An 18260-nucleotide genomic window follows, 5' to 3' on the forward strand; every position below is an offset into this window, starting at 1 on the left:
GGGAAAGAGAACTGCCCCCCCACCCCCAGAAATAATTAAAAACAATAGGGGCAGTGCTTATGGTCTGAAATTGTTGAACTCGATGTTGAGTCCAAAAGGTTGTAAAGTACCTCAACGAAAGATGAGGTTCTGTTCCTGAAGCTTACTGTGAGCTTCATTGGAATCGTGCTACAACTAATATGATTCAAGTACAATGCCTGTGCGTGGGTTTTGTTAACGTGTGGTGGCCGCTGCACACCAGCCACCACACGGGCTTGACAGAGCTAGGTCTTGGTCCAGTGGCAAGGATTACCCAAGACTGTTGTCCAACTGGGAAAAGCATTCCCAACTCTCCGGTGTGCTGTCCATTTTTGTCGGGAATGTTTGGCTGAAACATTCTTGTGTTTCTTTCTCAAATAAATGCAAACCGGGGGAAAGGAATGTGTCCCTGGCCCTCTTGTGGGGAGTGTTGGCTGTACAGGAGGCTGCTTCACGGCCTCCTGTCGCTGATTGCAGTGCAGGCAGGCACAGCAGGAGGGGCGAAGGAGCAGCAACAGTCCCTAGAGGGGCCCAGGAGAGGCGTGAATCTGGGGCCCAGAATAGCCGACGGCCCAGGGGCAGCACAGACCAGCCCACACTGCGATATGTGTGCGCACTAGGTCTGTGCGGTAGAGCTGGTCTCCGGTCGTCTTGGGTAATCCTTGCCACTGGACCAAGACCTAGCTCCGTCAAGCCCATGTGGTGGCTGGTGTCCAAAGGCCACCACACGTTAAAAAAATCCACGCAACAGGCATCTTCCACTCTTCAGGATGTAGTTCGGGACTTGGAATATTAGGTCCCTCATTGAAACACCTGTGAACTCATCGCTTTTTTGGCGGGGAAGCAAGTCATCCTCGCTTCGAGAGACTGCCTATGATGATGATAACAAGTACGATGATCACAACACATTGGGGAGACCAAACGCAGATTGGGTGACAGCTTTGCAGAACACCTCCGTTCAGTCCATAAGTGTGACCTCGAGCTTGTCACTTGAATTCTCCGCTCCACTCCCACTCTGATCTCTCCACCTCGGCCTCCTGCACTGTTCCAATGAAACTCAACGCAAACTCGAGGAACAGCACCTCATCTTTCATTTATGGTCACAGACCATAACCTATTAAATGGCGGAGCAGACTCGAGGGGCCGTATGGCCTACTCCTGCTCCTATTCCTTATGTTCTTATTAACCTCTGCCCATATTTTCCTCCCCTTTCCTTCATTTTTGAACCCCGCCACCCCCCAGATCTTATGTTTTTTTTCTCTCTCTCCCATGGCAGCTGGTCATTATCCCACCATTCACACCCTATCCAGATTAACCTTTTTCTAACTTGTGCCATTACCATCGCAATTCCACCCATCGTCCCTTTTGTCTCTCTAATCTCGCCTGTCTCCCACCCTATCACAGACCTTCCCTTTTGTTTTCTCCTCCCCTCCCCCTTTCAGTGCTCCTTAAGAATCTGTTCTTTCTGAACATTCGCCTTATTAAAGTGACCAGGATAAGGGGTAAGCCATTTAGGACTGAGATGAGGAGGAACTTCTTCACTCAGAGAGTGGTTAACCTGTGGAATTCCCTGCCGCAGAGAATTGTTGAGGCCAGTTCATTGGATATATTCAAGAGGGAGTTAGATATGGTCCTTACGGCTAAAGGGATCAAGGGGTATGGAGAGAAAGCAGGAATGGGGTACTGAGGTGAATGATCAGCCATTATCTTATTGAATGGTGGTGCAGGCTCGAAGGGCCGAATGGCCTACTCCTGCACCTAATTTCTATGTTTCTATGTCTCCAGTTCTGAGGAAGGGTCATCGACCCGAAATGTTAACTCTGTTTCTCTCTCCACAGATGTTGCCTGACCTGCTGAGTGTTTACAGCAATTTCTGTTTTTTTTTAAATGTCAATCGCAACCCTGTACCTTGATCAGCTTTGAACCACATTGGGGCGATGTGGCTGTGGAAAAGTTTCTTCTTTTAGTTAAATCTCTGAAGGTTTTTGGGCGTCGGAACCCTCCTGCGGGAGCTCCCGCGTTCCGGGGCGGGGAACGACTGGCGGCCCGCGGCACGGACCGGAAGCCGGCCGGCCGGATAAAAACCGCCAGGGGGACCCACTTCCTCTTTCTCTTCCAGGCCGAGTGAGCCGCCATCATGGTGAGTGAGGCCGGGGCCGGGCGAGGCAATCGGCCGCCATCCGCCGCTCGGGGCCGGGCGGAGAGGTCGGCATACGAGCAGGGGCGGCGGCCTGCGGCCTGCGGCTGGGAAAAGGCGATTGTTGTCCGGGAGGGCTCCCATTGCTCGGCTTCAGAGTGACTGTAGAGCCGGGGCCCCGGGACACCCGGGCTCCAGGGTGGGTGGGGGGGCCAAGGACCAATGGGCATCACTTGGGCTGTCAGACACAAGTCTCCATAGTGCCAGCCCTGGCTCAGTGAGCAGCACACTCTCTCTCTCTCTCTCTCTCAATCACAAGGTGGTGGGTTCAAGTCCCACTCCAGGGACTTCACATAAACCCAGGCCGACTCTCCCAGCGCAGTGCTGAGGGAGCGCCGCACTGTCGGAGGTGGCCGTCTTTCGGATGAGGCGTTAAACCGAGGCCCCGTCTGCCCCCTCGGGTGGATGTAAAAGATCCCACGGCCACTCTTTCGAACAAGAGCACGGGGCGAGTTATCCCCTGGTGTCCTGGGCCAATGTCGCGCTTGAGCACGTAAATCTCGGCTGACGCTCCCAGCGCAGTGCTGAGGGAGCGCCGCACCGTCAGAGGTGGCCGTCTTTCGGATGAGACGTTAAACCCCCCCCCCCCCCTCTCCCCGTCTTCCCCACCCCCCCACCTCAGGTGGATGTAAAAGATCCCGGCCCCAATATTTTTGAAGGATTGGCCGCCAGGGCCATTCCCGAAATTGCCTGACCAACATCGGGAGGTGGCGAGGGATTTCCCTGAGGTGGCCCGTGGGGTTATTCCACTCGTTGCTTCCTCCAGGAGTTTCAAATTAGCAGAGATTGGGGAGGACGGTGCGGGGATGTGGCCCAGGCTCAGGCATTGGGGGGAGCACTGGTGGGTCTTCTGTGCGCTCGTGTCTCGGTCAGAAGGTCGTAGGTTCAAGCCCCACATAAATCCAGCCTGACACACTCCCACTGCAGTGCTGAGGGAGCGCTGCAGTGTCGTAGGTGCCGTCTTTCGGATGAGACGTTAAACCGAGGCCCTGTCTGCGCTCTCGGGTAGATGTGAAAGATCCCATGGTACAATTTCGAAGAAGAGCAGGGGAGTTATCCCCGGTATCCTGGGGCCAATATTTATCCCTCAATTAACATCACTAAAACAGATTATCAGGTCATCATCACATTGCTGTTTGTGGGAGCTTCCTGTGTGCAAATTGGCTGCCATGTTTTTCCACATTACATCAGTGACTGCACTACAACAGTTCTTCATCGGCTGTAAAGTGCTTTGGCACGTCCTGAGGTTGTGAAAGGTGCTATATAGATGCATGTTCTTTCTGTCTAATTGTAAAAGATCCCATGGCACTATTTCGAAGACGAGCAGAGTAAAGAAAGAAAGACTTGCATGTATATAGCACTTTTCACAGAGGCTGCAGGGTGACTTGGACAGGTTAGGTGAGTGGGCCAATGCATGGCAGATGCAGAATAATGTGGATAAATGTGAGGTTATCCACTTTGGTGGCAAAAACAGGAAGGCAGAATATTATCTGAATGGTGGCAGATTAGGAAAAGGGGAGGTGCAACGAGACCTGGGTGTCATGGTACATCAGTCATTGAAAGTTGGCATGCAGGTACAGCAGGTGGTGAAGAAGGCAAATGGCATGTTGGTCTTCATAGCGAGAGGATTTGAGTATAGGAGCAGGGAGGTCTAACTGCAATTGTTCAGGGCCTTGGTGAGGCCACACCTGGAATATTGTGTACAGTTTTGGTCTCCTAATCTGAGGAAGGACATTCTTGCTATTGAGGGAGTGCAGCGAAGGTTCACCAGACTGATTCCCGGGATGGTGGGACTGACGATGAAGAAAGACTGGATCGACTGGGCCTGTACTCACTGGCGTTTAGAAGAATGAGAGGGGATCTCATAGAAACATATAAAATTCTGATGGGACTGGACAGATTAGATGCAGGAAGAATGTTCCCAATGTCCAGAACAAGTGGTCACAGTCTAAGGATAAGGGGTAAGCCATTTGGGACCGAGATGAGGAGAAACTTCTTCACTCGAGTTGTGGGCGTGTGGAATTCTCTAACACGGAAAGTTGTTGAGGCCAGTTTGTTAGATATATTCAAAAGGGGTAGTGGCCCTTACAGCTAAAGGGATCAGGGGTTATGGAGAGAAAGCAGGAATGGGGAAATGCATGATCAGCCATGATCATATTGAATGGTGGTGCAGGCTCGAAGCGCCGAATGGCCTCCTACTGCACCTATTTTCTATGTTTCACGACTGCCAAACGTCTCAAAGCGCTTTACAGCCAATGAAGTACTTTTGGAGCGCAGTCACTGTTGTAATGTGGGAAACGCAGCAGCCAATTTGCGCACAGCAAGCTCCCACAAACAGCAATGTGATAATGACCAGATAATCTTCTTTTTTTTTAGCGATCCTGGTTGAAGGATAAATATTGGCCCCAGGACACCAGGCAGAGCTTCCAATGTCCTGGCCAATATTTATCCTTCAAACAACAGTCTTTTTCTTCTTCCCCTCCTCCTACAGAAAGACTTGCATTTCTGTAGCGCCTTTCACATCCTCAGTGTCCTAAAGGGGAGATCTCCCATAAGATCTTTTACGTCTACCTGAGAGGTTTTAACGCCCCGTCTGAAAGACGGCACTTCCGACAGTGCAGCACTCCCTCAGCACTGCACTGGGAGTGTCAGCCTAGACAACCCGGGAAGTTAAGCTAAACCGAACTGAAGTGCTGGCTTGGCCCCTGTTGGAGTGTTGTGTGGATAGACTGGACAAGCTGGGTTTGTTTTCCTTGGAGGAGAGAAGGTTAAGAGGGACTATTTCCAGTAGTTGAAGGGTCAGTAAGCAGAGGGCACAGATTTGAGGTGATTGACAAAAGAACCAGAGGCATCATGAGGAAAAATTTCTTTACGCGGCGAGTGGTTATGATCTGGAATGCAATTTGCAAAAAGGATTGGCTAAGTACTTGTTGCAAGGATACGGGGAAAGAGTGGGGTGGGGGGGGAGACTGACTGGATTGCTCTTTGAAAGAGCCAGTGCAACTCGATGGACCAAATAGCCTCCAGTGCTGTATAATTCTAATGATTTAACACCGTGACATACCTATAAGATACTACCCAATCTCCCATGTTGGGTCACAAGTTGCAGGTCTTGTAGCAGCACGCATATTGTCTTATAATATATTGCGGGAAGTGCATACAATAGCCTCCGGTAGATTGTCACACGGAAAGATTTGACCGTTTTCCTTTGACTGATTCTTTTGCTAACACCCGCTCTTTTGTTTTTAGTCGTTGGTTATTCCTGAAAAGTTCCAGCACATTCTTCGAGTCCTCAACACCAACATTGATGGGCGACGGAAAATAGCGTTCGCTATCACCGCCATCAAGGTAAGAATTGGCAGCCCACGAGATGGCGGCTATTGCGATCAGGTTGGCGTGGGTCTAAATGCTGATCGACGTCGCCTCGTGTGTTGTAAACGGGTTGAATCTCGTCCTTATTTGTTTGAGCCCCTGTATGTAGTGGCCGTGTGGATCTGCGCTGACTGCGAATTGAGTTGGGTTTAGGCTGGTACAGTTGACATTCAGAGCAGTGTCAGGTCCTCTATGTGCCCACCACTGGCTCGCAGTGGGCTGAACGCATCTTCGTTTTCTCTTTCTAGTGAGATCGTGTTCCGTAATTCTGCTCTTCTATGAAACGGGCAAGTCAAAGACTTTGCGATAACCTCCTCACAAGAACCGATCGTGGTTGTGTTTTTTTTTGGTCAATCTAAAATATTATTGGCACATTCTCTTTCAAGCAACGGCCTAATTTTTTTTTTACTAGGTTATTGGGAGTGAACAGAATCGACTAGCTGGCTCATGGTAAAAAGCACCAGTGCGCACAGAGGGTTGAATTGCCTGTGTTCGTGCTGCAGTGTTCCATGATACCACTCGCAACATGCTATGCTTTCGGTGTCTATAACTCTTTAATGTTGTGCTATATGCAACAGTACTTCGTGCAAGCGTCCTCATTGGAGAGCAAATGCAGAACGCGCTGGCTGGCATGTGTGCTGACTTACAGGATTTGGGTTAAAATCCATTTAATGAGGCTGTAATTCAGCCAGGGCAGTCCATGGGAAATAGATTTTGGAGTTGGGAGTGCGGTAACTTCCATGCACCTTCCCACTGCCGAGGGCCTCAGCATACCTGGGATTTAACCACGGCTGCCGTCGCCTCTGTGTTGCGCACTTTATTTTCTCTTGACCTCGTTTGAATACAGACCCACGGTTGCCAATTTGTCCACGAGGAGCATTAAACCTAAACTCTTTTTATATATAAAAAAAATTGTTCCTTGGATGTGGGCATCGCTGGCAAGGCCAGCATTTATTGCCCATCCCTAATTGCCCTTGAGAAGGTGGTGGTGAGACGTCTTCTTGAACCGCTGCAGTCCATGTGGTGAAGGTACTCCCACAGTGGTGTTAAGGGAGGGAGTTCCAGGATTGTGACCCAGCGACGATGAAGGAACAGCCGATATATTTCCAAGTCAGGATGGTGTGTGACTTGGAGGTGATGGTGTTCCCATGCTCCTGCTGCCCTTGTCCTTCTAGATGGTAGATGTCGCAGATTTGGGAGGTGCTGCCGAAGAAGCCTTGGTGAGTTGCTGCGGTGCATCTTGTAGATGGTGCACACGGTGCGCCGGTGGTGGAGGGAGTGAATGTTTGTGGTGGTGGATGGGATGCCAATCAAGCGGGTTGCTTTGTCCTGGATGGACAAGTCGAGCTTCTTGAGTGTTGTTGGAGCTGGTTGGTAGCATACTGCAGAGAGGAACAGCAGCAGGGACCCTGGCCTAGCCCCCCCCCCCCCCCCTCACCCATTGACCAAACTTTGTCTGTGAAACTCAACTTACTAGGCTGAACAATCAGAAGGCTTACAGGTGGGGGGGGGGGGGGGAATTCATTGTAAATTGTTTGCTGTTTGCATGTGTTTTTCTATCATGTTATGGGGCTGCAAAACCTCTGTGTTCCTAACACTCCCCACAGTTTGTGCCCTGTTTATATTGAACAGATTAGGCATCCCGGTGCTGTGAAATCTGCCCCATCTACACTCCAGGGCCGCATTGTCCAATCACAATGGTGGCGTGGGCTCCACACATCGAATGGCTCAGTCCTGTTCCCTGTCAAATCTAACAGATGTTGACTGGCTGTGTTGTTGTGTCCAACCTGCGACGAGCCTGGCACAAGCTAGTTACAGGACGGGGCCGTTCGGCCCCTCCAGCCTGTTCCGCCACTCAATGAGATCGTGGCTGAAGTGTCCACATCGTGGCAAAATGTACTGGACTCAGGGTTTAAAAACCCAGTGGTTGTATTGCTGTGGGAATATGGGCTTTATCGTGGAGGGGTGCTTTCCACAGCACAGGGTAACACACTAACCGCCTGTCTCAAATGCCTTGGAGCACTGCGCGCACACTGGTCCTGAAGTTTCACTGTGCCCATACGTATGAAATTCCTCTCTGATGTTTTCGCAGCAGTGTTCCCCGTGTAGCCTCAACTGTTGGCGTCTGCTGATACAGGAAGGGGAATAATTTGAAACGAGCACATCTAGCAGTTGTCTCTCGCTGTCCACCGATCTAATTACAGGACCGACGGGGAATGCTGCGGCTGTTGGACAGGCAAACATCGCGTCCATTTTCTCTATGGCACGATGCTACCAGCAGCACTGAGCGGAATGGCCAATATTTGGGATGATGATGGGGGGGGGGGAGCGGGTGGGGAGCGCGAGGGGTTGAGTTTGGAGAAATGAAATGCCGTGCAATTTATGACATCTGGAGCGGCGAGCCGGGGGACCCATCTGAAGGACGGCACCGCCGATAATGTATTGAGGTGTTGGTCGGCATTGTGCTCAAAATCCGGAGCGGGCTTTCAATAAAAAGATTTGGATTTATGTAGCGCCTTTCACGATCACCGGGCGTCTCGAAGTGCTTTACAGCCAATGAAGACATTTTGAAGTGGAGTCGCTGTTGTAATGAGGGAAATGCGGCAGCCAGTTTGCGCACAGCAAGCTCCCACAAACAGTAAGGTCCCACAGACCGGATAATCTGTTTGTGATGTTGATTGAGGGATAAATATTGGCCAGGACACTGGGAAGAACTCCCCTGCTCTTCTACATAATAGTGCCGCGAGATATTTTATGTCCACCTGAGAGAGCAGACGGGGGTCTCGGTTTAACGTCCCATCCGAAAGACGGCAGTGCGGCCCTCCCTCAGCACTGCACTGAGTGTGTCAGCCGAGATTTATGTGCTCTAGTCCCTGGAGTGTGATCCACAACCTGACCCAGCCACAAGTGTCAATATCCCAGTCAGAACATTTGAAGCGATCAATTGGCATCTTGGCTAGATTTTGTTCTTTCTCCCCACCCCCCAGGTTATGTAACTTTTTAACCATTTTGGAGATGTACAGGCGATGGTGGAATGATGCTGGTCAGTTTGAAGTGTTCCAATACAACATGGAATCAGAGAATAGAGTAGCACATTCGGCCCATCGAGTCTTATTCGTTCCTGGGATGTGGGCGTCGTTGGCAAGGCCGGCATTTATTGCCCATCCCTAATTGCCCTTGAGGTGGTGATGGTGAGCTGCCTCCTTGAACCGTTGCAGTCCGTGTGGTGAAGGTTCTCCCACAGTGCTGTTGGGGCGCAAGTGCCAGATTTTTACCCAACGACAATGAAGGAATGGCCGATATATTTCCAAGTCAGGATGGTGTGGAACTTGGAGATTATGGTGTTCCCATGTGCCTGCTGCCCTGGTCCTTCTGGTTGGTAGAGGTCGCGGGTTTGGGAGGTGCTGTCAAAGAAGCCTTGGCGAGTTGTAGCACTGCACCTTGTAGATGGTGCACACTGCAGCCACGGTGCGCCGGTGGTGGAGGGAGTGAATGTTTAAGGTGGTGGATGGGGTGCCAATCAAGCGGCCTGCTATGTCCTGGATGGTGTCAAGCTTCGAGTGTTGTTGGAACTGCACTCATCCAGGCAAGTGGGGAGTATTCCATTGCACTCACTGCAGGATGCCCAATTCGAAGAGCAATCCAGTTAACCCTGCTCGCCCACCCTTCCCCGTATCCATGCAATGTTTCTCCCGTCAAGCATTTATCCAATTGCCTTTTGATGGCTGCTATGAACAAATGACTTAACCAAGTGGATGACTGACTATAAGCAGAGTACCCAAGAACATTGATTGTGTGCAATCTATCTGAAGACTGTTGTTAATTGGGCTGATGTATTCCTGTTGGCAGGGTGTCGGGAGGCGCTACGCCCATGTGGTGCTGAGGAAAGCTGACATTGACCTGAGCAAGAGAGCCGGCGAGCTCTCTGAGGATGAGGTGAGACAAAATGGCATCTGGTGAACTTCGTGAGGCCGAATAGACTGCACTGGTTGATTAACCTTGCGGAAACTTCACCAGCTTTAACTATAAACACCGTGAAATCTCTTCCTGTAACGTGGGATGAATTCATGTTCTGCTGGTGCGTTGAATTCTAAGATTGAATCTTGACATGTTATCTGAAGGTCTGATACTAGCTTTTTATGAGTTATTTAATTAACTCTGTTTAAATTCCCCAGCTGCCATGGTGCAGTTTGAGCTCACATCTCCTGATCATTAATCCAGGTCTCTGGATTACTGGTCCAGTGCCATACTTGCACACAGCAAGGTCCCACATGACCAGATAAACTGTTTTTGGTGATGCTGATTGGGCAACAGAGAGAACTCTCTCCTCTCCCCCTCCCCCTCCCCTCCTTCCTCCTCCCTCCTCCCCCCTCCCCCTTCTAGTGGGGTAGAATTGGAGGATTATAAAAGGGTTCGATGGGGTGGACCGAGAGAAGATGTTTTCACTCAGTGGGGAGACCAATACTAGAGGCCATCAATATAAGATAGTCGCTAATAAACCCAATGGGGAACTCGGGAGAAACTACTTTACCCAGAGAGTGGTGAGAATGTGGAACTCACTACCACAGGGAGTGGTTGAGGCGAATAGTATTGATGCATTCAAGGGAAGTTAGATAAACACGTGAGGGGAAAGGAATAGAAGGATATGTTGGGTGGGAGAGGCTCATGTGGAGCATAAACACTCAGTGTTGGGTCAGATGGCCTGTTTCTGTGCTGTACATTCTGTCATTAAATTGTTACCCAGTTTACATAGAATCTTTGGGGGTGTTTATTTTAAACGTTATCTGTGCGTTTTTATGAATAGACCTTTATGTTGAGAATACTCTATCTCTAGTGCACTATAACCATTGTGTCCATTTTAATTCCTCTAAGGATTGTTTGTGATTTTTATAAACTGATGGCAGTTATAGGATCGGGAGCAGGCCATTCAGTGAGATCACGGCTGATCTGCAACTTAAATCCACATATCCGCCTTTGCCCCATATCCCTTAATACTTTGGTTAACCGAAAGCTATCAATCTCCGATTTAAAATTAACAATTGGTCTAGCATCAATTGCCTTTTGCAGACACGAGTTCCAAACTTCTACCACCCTTTGTGTGTAGACGTGTTTCCTAATTACACTCTTGAAAGCTCGGGCTCTAATGTTTAGTCTATGCCCCACCCCCCTCCAAAGTCTTAGAATCCCCAACCAATGGAGATCGTTACTCTTATCTGTTCCTTTTAATATCCTGAAAACTTCGATCAGATCAACCCTTAACCTTCTAAATTCTAGGGAATTACAAGCCTAATTTGTGTAATCCCTCCTCACAAATTAACCCTTAAATCCGGGTATCATTCTGGAAACTTCCCTCCAAGGCCAATATATCTTTCCTAAGGTGTGGGGGCCCAGAACTGCTCGCAATACTCCAGCTGTGGTCTAACCTGGGCTTTGTGTAGCTGCACCATAACTTCTACCCCCTTGTACTCTACTCCTCTAGATATAAAGGCTAGCATTCCATTAGTCTTTTTGATTATTTTCTGTACCTGTTCATGGCATTTTAATGATCTTAACGGAGACCAGAGCTTTGGTCAACTAACAGGACCAGGGGTAGGCCGCTAAAAAAATCGATCGTTTCCTTTCTACTGCTGCTTGGGAATCGATGGCAGGTTCAATAAAAGCCTAATTTGTGTAAATCTTTCCTTGTAACTTAACCCTTAGCTTTGACTTTCAACTGAAGGTTTTCCTTGCTTTTAGCTGAAGTGTACCTACAAAAATAGCATGATTTTTGTACGTTAGTCCTGTAGGTCGGGGGTGAATTGAGTACTGCGGTTGGTGACTTGATAATTCTTTTCCCCTGCAGGTCGAGCGCATTATAACAATCATGCAGAACCCACGTCAGTACAAGATTCCCGACTGGTTCCTGAACAGGCAGAAGGACGTTAAGGATGGCAAATACAGCCAGGTATGGGAAAGGCCGGCACTCAGACTATTGTGTTGTTTCCTGGGCCAGATAACCCCAGAGTGCTCAAAGGGCTATGGCCAGCTGCTCATTCCACACTAAGTGTGCGCTTTGACACCGCTGTATGATGTGTTTGATAACAGTAATCATGGAGTGGTTGTGTGGTTCAATCTCTGGGTGGGGTGGGGGTGGGGGGGGGGGGCGGGAGGGACAGTGTTCGCTAGACATCAAACTCGCAGCATGTTTAGGCTGCACAAGGGCCTTGTTTATTGCTCCCGTAGCAAACCGCAGCTGGAATTGTATTTTCAATTGGGAGCTTTGGTCTCCAAGGCCGTTAATGTTCGAACTTTCAGAAAGAAATGCTCCGTTGTGCATGAAAGCGCTTGTGAAGCAAGTGGAGTGCTTTTGCAGCTTATCCGATTGGGGTTCACCCTTGTAAGTGACATCTGGAGCTTCTGAACGAATGGAAGACTTCCTCTTCATGTCGTGTGTATAGTGTGCCAGGCTATTTGTTAGTCTATCGGCAGGAAATTAATCCCATTCCCGTCTAATGCTGGGTGCTTCAGTCTGTGTACCCACTGGGAATGCAGGGGTGGAGTCTTGTACCCGGACTGTCGGCTACAGTTGGTGTATGCCTGGCTTGCAGAACTAAGAATCTGCAGCTGAGGTGGGATGAAGTAGGGTGGGAGGAGGTCAGTGTGAAATATAAACACCGGCACAGACCAGTTGTGGGCTGAATGGCCGGTTTCTGTGCTGGAATTTACCTTGAGTGTACAGCGCAGAGACCGGCCATTCGGCCTAACTATATGTACATAATTTTGTGTGGCTATTGTGTTGTCGTGTGCAACTGTTTGTGTAGGCCACTGTGGTTGTACCCATGCATTTATCCTTTGTTCTCTGATCTCTAGGTCTTGGCCAACGGTCTGGACAACAAACTGCGTGAGGATCTGGAGCGCTTGAAGAAGATTCGTGCACATAGGGGTCTGCGACACTTCTGGGGGTAAGATCTGTGTTCTAGATAACAAGCTGTCTGCTTTAATGGTGCAGTCTTACATAAGAACATAAGAAATAGGAGCAGGAGTAGGCTATTTGGCCCCTTGAACCTGCTCTGCCATTCAATGAGATCATGACTGATCTGATCCTGGACTCAGCTCCAATTCCCTGCCCGCTCCCCATAACCCTCGACGCCCTTATCACTCAAAAATCTGTCTCTCTCCACCTTAAATATATTCAATGACCCAGCCTCCACAGTTCTCTGGGGTAGAGAATTCCACAGATTTACAACCCTCAGAGAAGAAATTCCTCCTCCTCTGTTTTAAATGAGCGCCCCCTTATTCTGAAACTATGCCTCCTAGTTCTAGATTCCCCTATGAGGGGAAACATCCTCTCTGCATCTACCCTGTCAAGACCCTTCAGAATCTTATATGTTTCAATAAGATCACATCTCAGTCTTCTAAACTCCAATGAGTGTAGGCCCAACCTGCTCACCTTTCTTCATATGACAACCCCTTCATCTCCAGAATCAACCGAGTGAGCCTTCTCTGAACTGCCTCTAATGCAAGTATATCCTTCCTTAAATACGGAAACCAAAACTGTACGCAGTACTCCAGGTGTGGTCTTACCAGCGTCCTGTACAGTTGTAGCAGGACTTTTCTGCTTTTATATTCTATGCCCCTTGTAATAAAGGCCAACATTCCATTTGCTTTCCTGATCACTTGCTGTACCTGCATGCTAACAGTTTGTGTTTCATGTACAAGAATCCCCAGATCCCTCTGTACCTCAGCATTTTGTAATCTCTCCCCATTTAAATAATAATTAGCTTTTTTATTTTTCCTACCAATGTGGATAACCTCACATTTCCCCACATACTCCCATCTGCCAAATTTTTGCCCACTCACTTAACCTATCTATAATCCCTTTGTAGATTTTTTTGTGTCTTCCTCGCAACTTGCTTTCCCGCCTAGCTTTGTATTATCAGCAAATTTGGCAATATTAAACTCTGTCCCTTCATCCAAGGCATTAATATAGATTGTAAATATTTGAGGCCCCAGCACTGATTCCTGTGGCACCCCACTAGTTACAGTGCCAACCTGAAAATGACCCATTTATCCCGACTCTGTTTTCTGTTTGTTAACCAATCCTCTATCCATGCTAATATATTACCCCCAGCCCCGTGAGCTCTTCTGCAGCAACTTTTTATGTGGCACCTTATCGAATGCCTTTGGAAATCCAAATACATGACATCTACTGGTTCCACTTTATCCACCCTGCTCATCTTGCATTGCCTACTTGGGGGTGGGGGGTATAATGCTGTTCAACGTCAAACCCTTGGGGTTTCTTGGACAGATCCTCCAGCAGTATATCACTCCGAGGCTGTCGGGTGGTAATTTTCGTGAGGTTGGTTTGATTTTTATTTTGGTCAATCCTTTTGAGTGCTGTAGGGTGTTGGCTGGGGGGAAGGCTTCAGTCTGCAGATACCATCAAAAGGTTGCACCTGACCAGTCGAACAGCAGGAGAATGTGCTCACAGGGCAACATCCTTGACCAAGGTTGCCTGTGAGCTGGATGAACACAGGACTCTGCAGACGAGTCCGTGCGTGGGATCTTTGTGATGCCTTTCGTTCTTTCATTTGCCCCCTGTCCTCCACCATGCTTCCTAAGGATTAACTTTGAGAGTACTGAGAGAGTCCGTTAAATATCTATCGTGCGGTGTAGTAGGAAACTTCCATCTGGTAATTTTCCGATGTAGACTGCTGGGTCCGCATCATGAGAGAGAGGAGACCGATTTAATTTCAGGCGTAGAGCCTTTGGTGATTGCACAGAAACATTAACCTTTTTTTCTGTTCTCCGATTTCCAATTTTTATTTTTTTTTTTTAAACCTTTCGTTACCTCTAGACTTGACTATTCCAACGCACCCCTGGCTGGCCTCCCACATTCTACACTCCGTAAACTTGAGGTGATCCAAAACTCGGCTGCCTGTGCCCTAACTCACACCAAGTCCCGCTCACCAATCACCCCTGTGCTCGCTGACTGACATTGGCTCCCGGTTAAACAATGCCTCGATTTCAAAATTCTCACCGTATTTTCAAATCCCTCCCATGACCTCACCCCTCCCTGTCTCTAATCTCCTCCAGCCCCACAACCCTCCAAGATCTCTCCACTCCTAATTCTGGCCTCTTGAGCATCGCTGATGTCAATTGCTCAACCGTCGGTGACTGTGCCTTCTGTTGCCTAAGCTCTAGAATTCCCTCCTTGAACATCTCTACCTCTCTTTCCTCCTTTTAAGACTCCCTTAAAACCTACCTCTTTGACCAAGCTTTTGGTCATCTGCCCAAATATCTCCTTACCTAGATCGGTGTCAAATTTTGTTTTATAACACTCGTGTGAAGTGCCTTGCGATGTTTTACTATGTTAAAGGCACCAAACCTCCCATGTCTGTCTGTGTCTCTCCCCTCCCCACCATGTGTCTGTGTCTCTCTTCCCCCTCCCCCCCCCCCCCCCCCGTGTCTCGCTCTCTTTCCCCCACCCCGTGTCTCTCTCTCTCTCTCTCTCTCTCTCTCTCTCCTCCCCCACCCCCACCCCGTGTCTCTTCTCCCCCCCCCCCCCCCCCCAATCATCTCTTGCTCTCTCTCGCCCTGCACATGTTGAGGCTTGGGAGTCAGCAGATGATTTCTCTTTCTCCTGCCCTGCCCTTCCCTCTGCGCTCTCAAAGTATCGATGCCGACAGCTCTTGACATGGTTTAATCCCTGCTGCATTTGCTCAGTTCTCTCCTTTCCTGAGAAGGCGGTGTGGCATAACTTGCAACGGTGTTGCCGCCTTGTGTTTTATGTGGCCGGGTGTCAACAGTTGCTTGCTTGCTCGCTCCTGCAAAGTGCCTTGGAAGGTTTTGCTATGCTCCAGGCACTGTGTAAATTTGTTGGGGCAGTGTAACTCTGCTCATTAGAGTAATCAAGCCTGCAATTACTGTGGCTTTTTCAGACTTCGATACGTCCGTTCTAAAAGCTGCCTAGCACTGTATTGCAGCGAGCCAGCCTGTGACGCTTAAACCTCTCGCTCATTTTTGTCTTTTTTTTTCTCTCTCTCTGCAGTCTCCGTGTGCGTGGCCAGCACACAAAGACCACAGGCAGGAGAGGACGCACAGTCGGGGTGTCCAAGAAGAAGTAGATATTTCAACCTGCTGTCAAATTTGTCAATAAATGTTCAGTTAAACATTGAGTGTGTGTGTGTGTGTTGGTTAATTTGCAAACTGGCCACAGTGGGTCAGATCAATGATCCGTGTCATTTTTTTGACCCTTTGCGGCTCGTTCAAGGGGTTGCATGGGCCATTCAAAATGCCGTGTGTGTGCATTTTTTACATCGAAAAGCCGGCTGCGCAGTTACCTGGAGCGCTCCGTGGCCGCACAGCTTACAGGGAACATTGGGTCAAATTCTCAACCGTTAAATGGCCAGTCTCTTTACTCCCTTACATTGGAAAGCTCCTGAGAAGGTGGTGTGAACCCCAGAATGTGATTTTTATTTTTTTTCCTATTTGATGGCCATGGACTGGAGGTGATCTATTTCCCATTGTGGTCCCTCGTAATATTCTTGCGCATGTTACAACAGAACATTCCGTCTCCGCAGGCAAGGCTGTTCGAGATAGAATGGAGTAAGAGTGTGACTTGTTTGGAATGATTCTTCCAGTCTTGTGCAGTTCAAGTTTGGGGGGGAAAAAAACCTCCCCCCTCCAGAGGGTGCTCCTAATCACCTTGAGAGAAAGGCAGATTAATATTCAGGTGTAGCCCCCCCCCCACTGGTGATTACATGGAAACATTAACCCTTGTTTTTATTCTTGGTTATATGTATCTAATGGGGAGCAATGATATCCAGGAACTTTCTTGGTTGCCTAGGGGAGTTGGGAATGGGTTTTCCTGACATTGGTATTTTTCCTGTTTATTTTTACGTAATCCTCCATTACCAGTGACCAACGTTCCCGCTAAACTGCATGGCTCGTGAATCCCCAACCATCAACATCCTGGGTGTCTCCATTGACCAGAAACTTAACCTAGGCCACCCACACACATACTGTGGCTACAAGAGCAGGTCAGAGGCGGTGAGTGTCTCACCTCCTGACTCCCCAAAGCCTTTCCACCATCTACAAGTCAGGAGTGTGATGGAATACTCTCCACTTGCCTGGATGAGTCCAGCTCCAACAACATTCAAGGAGCTCGACACCATCCAGGACAAAGCAGCCCTCTTGATTTGGCACCACCTTTGAGACTTCTGGTGGTCGTGAAAGGTGCTATATAAATCCAAGTCTTTATTTAAACATTTACACTCTCCACCACTGGCATATCGTGGCTGCAGTGTGCACCATCTACAAGATGCAGTGCAGCAACTCGCCAAGGCTTCTTTGGCAGTTCCTCCCAAACCTGTGACCTCTACTGCCTCGGAAGGGCAACGGCAGCAGGTGCATGGGAGCACTTGTCACTTCCAAGTCACACACCATCCTGACTTGGAAATATATCGTCGTTCCTTCATTATCACTGGGCCACAACCCTGGAACTCCCTAACAGCACTGTGGGAGTATCTTCACCACATGGACTGCAGCAGTTCAAAAAGGCAGCTCCACCACATTCTCGAGGGCAATTACGGATGGGCAATAAATGCTGTACTTGCCACATCCCTTGAACGAATAAAAGCTGGAGGTTCTGTGCAGGCAGCTTACCAGCTTTTTAATGGGAGATTTTGCACGTGTGAAATATTGAATGAGCCGTGCACCCAAAAATAAATTTGGTCTGGGGTGGGGTGGGGGTGGACATTGCCAGTGACTAGAGCGTTTTGGACTGTCTGATGGGTGAGAGTTGATGGGCCTGAAGGGTTTTTCTTGTTTGTATATTTCACACTGATTGGACTGGTCAAATGGAATGCAAAAGTCTTTTCCGGTCCTGCTCTTGCGTTGAGAGTTTCTCTAATGTACCTTGACCTACAGTAATTATGCTTTGTATCTCACTACCTTTTTTGCTTCTCCCCTCTCTGAGTCAGGAGGTCATAAGTTCAATTCCCGCTCCCGAGGCTTGAGAACAAAAACCTAAGCTGACTCTCCAGTGCGGTGCTGAGGGAGCGCTGCACTGTCGGAGGTGCCACCTTTCGAATGAGACGTTAAACCGAGGCCCCGTCTGCCCCCTCAGGTGGACCTAAAAAAAATCCCATGCCACTATTTTGAAGAAGAGCTGGGGAGTTCTCCCTGGGTTACTGGCTAATACCATTATAGGCGGTCCCTCGAAACAAGGATGACTTGGTTCCGCACCGAAAAGGGATGAGTTCACAGGTGTTTCAATGAAGGACCTAATATTCCAGGTCCCATACTGCATATTGAAGGGTGGAAGATGCCTGTGTGTGGATTTTTTTTAAACATGTGGCTGTTGCACACCAGCCACCACACGGACTTGAGAGAGCTAGGTCTTGGTCCAGTGGCAAGGGTTAACCAAGACGACTGGAGACCAGCTCTGCTGCACGGACCTAGCAGCAAAGCTGGCCAATATTAATCCTGCAATCAAAAGCCGGGTCAGCCATTTAGGACTGAGATGAAGGGACATGTCTTTACTCAGAGGGTGGTGAATCTTTGGAATTTGCCCCAGAAGCTGTGGAGATTCAGTTGTTGAGTGTATTTATGACCGAGGTGGATTAAATGGGAACTAAGGGAATCGGGATTATGCGGAAAGATGGAGTTGAGGTAGAAGATCAGCCACGAT

The 18260-nt window shown here is 48.9% G+C and overlaps 1 protein-coding gene across 1 annotated transcript; it reads left to right on the forward strand.

Moving 5' to 3' along the window:
* Nucleotides 1–2053: 2053 nt before the first annotated feature.
* rps18 (ribosomal protein S18) lies at nt 2054–15744 on the forward strand. Its single transcript, XM_070861415.1, has 6 exons — nt 2054–2158; nt 5465–5563; nt 9437–9523; nt 11430–11531; nt 12437–12528; nt 15618–15744. Exons 1-6 carry the CDS (start codon nt 2156–2158, stop codon nt 15691–15693), a joined length of 459 nt encoding a protein of 152 aa, XP_070717516.1. The 5' UTR covers nt 2054–2155; the 3' UTR covers nt 15694–15744.
* The last annotated feature ends 2516 nt before the right edge of the window (nt 15745–18260 follow it).

The sequence above is a fragment of the Pristiophorus japonicus genome, chromosome 19, assembly GCF_044704955.1.
Source record: "Pristiophorus japonicus isolate sPriJap1 chromosome 19, sPriJap1.hap1, whole genome shotgun sequence".
Lineage (NCBI taxonomy): Eukaryota > Metazoa > Chordata > Chondrichthyes > Pristiophoridae > Pristiophorus > Pristiophorus japonicus.